The sequence below is a fragment of the Engystomops pustulosus genome, chromosome 2, assembly GCF_040894005.1.
Source record: "Engystomops pustulosus chromosome 2, aEngPut4.maternal, whole genome shotgun sequence".
NCBI classification, from domain to species: Eukaryota; Metazoa; Chordata; class Amphibia; order Anura; family Leptodactylidae; genus Engystomops; species Engystomops pustulosus.
Window position 1 is genome coordinate 260,038,861 of NC_092412.1, and position 6,000 is coordinate 260,044,860.

Here is a 6,000-nt window from a genome sequence, read left to right on the forward strand (position 1 = left end):
CGGCTTAGATACGACCCGCAGCACCAGACCATGCCCTGTAATGCCCCGACACAAGAAATGATGGGTAATTAGACACGGAACATCTTTCAGATGTCTTCAATGAGAAAGTGGACTCCTCATGGGCGGGGCTTATGCTTATAAATCATTGGTGTTCTCTATGGCACTTCGTGTGCACAATTGTATTCCACGATTAACTGGTTCATCCATATCACATGATCCTTGTGCTACGTGGACATCTTGGATGTTGACTTGTCCTTGCCTTGCGCCCACAGATAATTACCTCATCATGCCCTCTGGGAACCTACAAATAGTTAATGCTACTCAGGAAGATGAAGGAACCTACAAATGTGCGGCCTACAACCCCGTGACCCAAGAGGTGAAGACCTCGGTGTCCAGCGACCGACTTCGTGTTCGACGTAAGTTGAGAAATTTCACCACCAAATTTTGCCTTCCTGTAGAACGTGAGCAAAGTTCTAGTGTGATTGATGCCCATTGTCATCTCCTGTGCCCAGGCTCCACGGCAGAGGCTGCCCGTATTATCTACCCACCGGTGGCACAAACGATCATTGTTACCAAAGGGCAGAGCCTCATCCTAGAGTGTGTGGCGGGCGGCATGCCACCACCCAAGGTCTCCTGGGCCAAAGATGGCTCTGATGTTAGCGGTCAGAATAAGACCCGCTTCTTGCTCACCAACCTCCTGATAGAGGCCACCAGTGAGGAGGATTCTGGGATGTACACCTGCACAGCTACCAATGGAATCGGCGATGGCGGATCCGCCTTCATCTTCTATAATGTACAAGTGTTTGGTGAGTGTCTTCTAGAATTCTGGTGGAGACCTCGTATCAACGATTGTTCACCACATCCACAATAAGTCCACAATAAGTTACTAAGTTGTTCTATTGCATCTTCTTCCTCATTCTAGAACCACCAGAGGTCAACATGGAGAGCACCCAGCAGATCGTCACCTGGGGTCAAAGTGCAAAGTTCACTTGTGACGTTAGGGGCAATCCTCAGCCTTCTGTAGTTTGGTTAAGGAATGCAGAGCCCCTTCTTCCCAGCTCCAGACATCGGATCTCCAGGAGAATCCTTCGAGTGAACAGTGTGGGGCCCGAGGACGATGGCATCTACCAATGTGTAGCCGAGAACGAAGTTGGCAGTGCCCAGGCCTTGACGTTCCTGATGACCACTAGGAGAGGTAAAAAACATGGAAATTGCCCCAGAAAGATATCTAATCCAAAAAGTTGAGTCTGGTGAAGAGTTTTCATGTTTTATGACCTTCTTGTCTTCTTTCATACACAGGAATTTTTCCAAACCTGGCATCGGAGAGGGACATCCTTCCTCCGACAGCTCCTCCAATCCCAGACGACAAACAGCTCCTCTTAAAGGCTCAGTTGAAACCAAGACCTCCCACGCCAGGGCTACCCACCCCCTGTCCTAGCGACAAGACCAGCGTTGTCCAGCCTGAGGCTCCGATAATCCTCAGTTCTCCTCGGACCTCAAAGACCGATTATTATGAACTGACCTGGAAACCACGAGGCAATGGTGGAGCCCCGATTCTGTTCTATACTGTCAAACACCGCAAGGTAACTAGAGCACCTCCAGCCACCCAATTCCCCAAACTAATCCTTAGAACAACAAGGGTGAAGGGACTTCCCAAATCATTGTTTTTGGGGGTTGCCCCCAGTGGTGGAGATAAGTTGTTGAGCCATCAGTCTTATCCCACACTTGGGTGAGCTCATTACCCGTGTGGCAGAGACTGGTATTGCGGCTCAGCCCCATTCACTAAAGTGTCAATTTTTGGGGGTGCAGTATGTCCTCATATGTATATTCTGCAGCAGGTGGTGAACACCACAGATGATTGGACAGTGTCGCGTGTCCCGGGATTGCAGCATCGCCTCATACTCACAAAACTAGACCCTGGCAGCTTGTATGAAGTGGAGATGGCGGCTTATAATTGTGCGGGGGAAGGACAGACGGCCATGATGACCTTCCGGACAGGTAGATTATTTTTAGAATAGTTTTTTTGTTTATTCCAAGTACAATCTTCAATTTTGAGTAATTTTTTTGTTTCGTCTTGTAGGGCGACGTCCAAAACCAGAAATCATTGCCAGTAAAGAGGTTCAGATCCAGAAGGATGATCCGGGGACCAGCACCGTGAGCAGCATCCAATCCGACAACAACCGGCTCTCTCGTAAGTATCGTGGTGATTGACGACGGCTCTGGGTGGATGAGGAACGAATACAGAAGATTGTAGTGATCTCCATTGTGATTCCAGCTCCAGAGGCTCCAGACCGTCCCACCATCTCCATGGCCTCGGAGACATCGGTGTTTGTCACCTGGATTCCTCGGGGTAATGGTGGATTCCCCATCCAGTCTTTCCGTGTGGAGTACAAGAAGCTGAAGCAGCCTGGAGACTGGATCCTGGCCACCAGTGACATCCCACCCTCCCGGCTGTCTGTGGAGATATCGGAGCTTGAGAAAGGTAAAGCCATCAAACATTTTCGGGATCTCAATTATCTAGTAAAAGGAAAATTGTCATCTCATTGTTCTTGTGATTTCCCCTGCAGGAACCTCTTACAGATTCCGTGTCAGAGCGATGAACATCTTAGGAGAGAGTCAGCCCAGTGCTCCGTCCAAACCTTACATGGTGTCCGGCTACAGCAACCGCAACTATGAGCGTCCAGTCACGGGGCCCTACATAACCTTCACCGAAGCCCTCAATGAGACCACCATCATGCTGAAATGGATGGTACGTGGCCACCCTTGTGGAAGGGACTACCTCTAGTACCCTGGTGCCTTCACGTACGACCACCAAAATATCCTCACAAGTTAACATACTATGTATAAGTCTCTATGGGAACATTGTTTGGATCATTCATGATATCTTCTTTCCATAGTACATCCCGGCCAGTAACAACAACACCCCCATCCACGGCTTCTACATCTTCTACCGCCCCACCGACAGCGACAATGACAGCGACTACAAGAAGGACATGGTGGAAGGTCAGTTCCAATCTCCTCCAACGCCCATCTATGGTAATGTGACCATGGAGGCGCCATGCTCAATGCACAATAGAGAAATGTTATGACTATGTCCTCCACTAGGGGCGCTGTTTTAGTTGCTTCCTTGGTTTATATATGTAGATTTTTACATTTGTAGAATATTCTTGTACAAGTCTGACAGTATATATATATATGTGCCCCCAGGTGACCGCTACTGGCACTCCATCACCGACCTCCAGCCCGAGACCTCCTACGACATCAAGATGCAATGTTATAATAAGGGAGGGGAGAGCGAGTTCAGTAACGTCATGATCTGCGAAACCAAAGGTAATAATATATAAAAGTGAGGTACCCGGTGCCCCAGGCCTTGCGGACACTACTAATCGGATGAATGATGAGGCCTCACACCCCGTACAGTGGGGCCCAGTTGTAGTTATCACCATCACCTATTTCATTTTACTTCACTTTTAGCTCGGAAATCCTCTGCCCAGCCCGGACGCCAGCCCCAGCCCGCTGCGCCATCACCACAGCCACCACCCAACAGACACGGGCCACCAGGAACCGCCACAATGGCCAGATCCAGTGACCTACCATATCTGATAGTAGGAGTGGTCCTGGGCTCCATCGTTCTCCTGATAGTCGCTTTCACCCCCATCTGCCTGTGGAGGGCGCTGTCCAAGCAGAGTAAGTGTCCACGGGCTCCAATCCGAACAACTGAATGTTCTAGAATCTTGTCTCAACTTTCGAGCCTAAAGGTGCGGGTGTCTAAAAGAACCTGAATCCTAGAACCTGTGTGAATGTTCCGGAGAATGGGAATGTAGAGGCGTGGATGCTCTAGAGCGCTCAGGGCAGATGTCGACTTTCTTGTATAATTGTAATAATATTAGATAATGTATAGGATTGATACAGATAAAAGTCATATAGCTAAGAATGTTCTAGAGCATCTGGTGTAGATGGGGCAGTTCTAGATCTTCTATAATTCTTGCGTCACCTCCATCTTTTAATTCTCTGCAGAGCAAACCACAGACGTGACGTTCCCCAGCTCCGGGATCCTGAACCCGTCCTCCTCCTGCCAGTACACCATGGTACCGCTCCGGGGGGCACCGGCCATCAGCACCATCCCTTACTCTAACGGGTCTGCGGTGAACGGCAATGACCCCTCCACCAAATCGCTGCATCCTGGGGGCAAACCGAGAGACTACTGCTCCGAGCCCCTACACAAGGTCAGCAATGGCGCCGGCTCCACCACATCTAGAGCTCCATGGGTCCAGATTGTAGGATGGGTGGGGGGCAACTGATTGGGGGGGGCAGCTGATTGGAGGGGGGGTCTTGTATACTATTTAGATCACCCAACTAACAAATAATCTCTTCTATATCTTCAGGACGAGGCCAGCACCCTCCTAGAGAGCGAGCACGGACCTCCCAAGCACACGGACCCCGCAGGGTAAGTACATCCCAATCTGTGCAATCTGGCCTGATCCAATCAGTGATGCACAATGTCAGACAATGGATTATCGGGGCCCCTATTGCAGCTTTTGGGGCCCCCTACGTGGGTTCTCGGTGTAATAATTATCACATTATTATTATAGGTTGTACGAACGGCAGAACAGCGACGTGACCGTAATGTGTGACCTGTGCGACCAGGAGCCCACCGAGAGACCCCCACCCGAGGACCAGGGGCCACCTCGAACACCAGACCCCGACCAAACATTCCCCATCCTGTCCGTGCCCCCTGGGGACCCTGTATGCCAAGGTATAGTAGATAAAATGGCTGATAACAGAGAGTAATAGATTGTATCCCCCTCTCTTACGTTGCGATGTGCTTCTCCTCTCTCCCTCAGGCGGCTCGCACTTCCTGCCCCGGGTGGAGATGGCGGAGGGTCCGGAGGAGGTGAAATCCATCACGGACCCCCAGTGTATCCCAGTACGGACCAGTGATACAGACCCCCAGCGACCGGCTACCTAACGGCCATGGACTGGATGATGGACTGTATAAGGGATGATGGAGCCGGAGCTCATAACCCTACTGAGACCCCGGACCCCCGTGTGACACCAGGGCCAGACCTTGAGATGGCTCTCAGCTTGGCGGCCATCTCTGCCAGCTCCCATGATGCTCTGCTCTCTGTACAGTGTAAACATTACACCTCCCACAATGCACTGCAGCGGAGCCCATACCAGAGGCCTGGATCGCGGCGCCCCCGGTGGTCACAATCTCTCGGTAACGTTATGTCCGCCTCCATCCCCCGCCCGACCACAAGAGTCTATTTTTCTAAATATTTATATATTTATCTTGTACATAGATTTATTTTCTTTATAAGGAAAGATTTGTATGGTCATAATCCCACGACCGCCGTCCCCCACAATCCCCCCCGGACACTAGATGGCACCGGCGCCCCCCCAATCACGTACAGCTGGCGCTAGCATGTGCGCCCGGAGAGGCACGAGGCACAGTGCGCTCCACTATGGACGCTCTCTAATCTCCGAGGACCCAGCGGCACTTCTGCACGGCGCCTCCTGCTGATGGGGGGCGCTACTACGCGCTATGTATACCTTGCCTTCATGCCATATCAGACATCGGCTGCTTACAGTATAAATGTTATAAAAAAGCGACAATAAAGATGTATAAAAATCCTCCTGTCCGGTCTTCATGGTGTCTTAAGGGTCCTCTGACTGTGGGAGAATATAACTACATGAATTTATTACTGCAATACCCGCTATGGCCAGAGGGGGAGCTCCAGAACTGTCAGAGAAAGCTCCACCCACATGATCACTGCAATCAGTGTGATCACTACTGCAATAAGGCAGAAAGAAGATGTAGACTGCCCCCTAATGGTAAGAAGAGGGAATAGCAAGGTCCTTAAAGGAAACATTGTAAACTAAATGTCATTGTGTGTCCTATGTGATTATATCCGAACATGAAGAAAATATCAGGATTTTATCTTATTTCATAAATTGTAAATATTCTGCAGCTCAGAATAAAAATGTAAATGAGATAAT

General features: G+C 50.1%; 1 protein-coding gene across 3 annotated transcripts in view; it reads left to right on the forward strand.

Moving 5' to 3' along the window:
* The window catches only part of BOC (BOC cell adhesion associated, oncogene regulated), a 44,984-nt gene extending 39,350 nt beyond the window's left edge, over positions 1–5,634 (forward strand). For 2 of the 3 annotated variants that reach the window (XM_072138962.1, XM_072138963.1), the window contains exons 5-19: positions 273–416; positions 513–806; positions 923–1,195; positions 1,300–1,583; positions 1,836–1,998; positions 2,081–2,191; positions 2,276–2,482; positions 2,568–2,749; positions 2,898–3,003; positions 3,208–3,330; positions 3,475–3,687; positions 4,018–4,226; positions 4,386–4,447; positions 4,593–4,756; positions 4,845–5,634. In XM_072138962.1, coding sequence (XP_071995063.1) covers positions 273–416; positions 513–806; positions 923–1,195; positions 1,300–1,583; positions 1,836–1,998; positions 2,081–2,191; positions 2,276–2,482; positions 2,568–2,749; positions 2,898–3,003; positions 3,208–3,330; positions 3,475–3,687; positions 4,018–4,226; positions 4,386–4,447; positions 4,593–4,756; positions 4,845–4,969 — 2,660 coding nt within the window. In that variant the 3' untranslated portion in view covers positions 4,970–5,634. The remainder of the gene's footprint in view (positions 1–272; positions 417–512; positions 807–922; positions 1,196–1,299; positions 1,584–1,835; positions 1,999–2,080; positions 2,192–2,275; positions 2,483–2,567; positions 2,750–2,897; positions 3,004–3,207; positions 3,331–3,474; positions 3,688–4,017; positions 4,227–4,385; positions 4,448–4,592; positions 4,757–4,844) is intronic. The other variant, XM_072138964.1, reaches the window with a different exon arrangement.
* Positions 5,635–6,000: the final 366 nt, after the last annotated feature.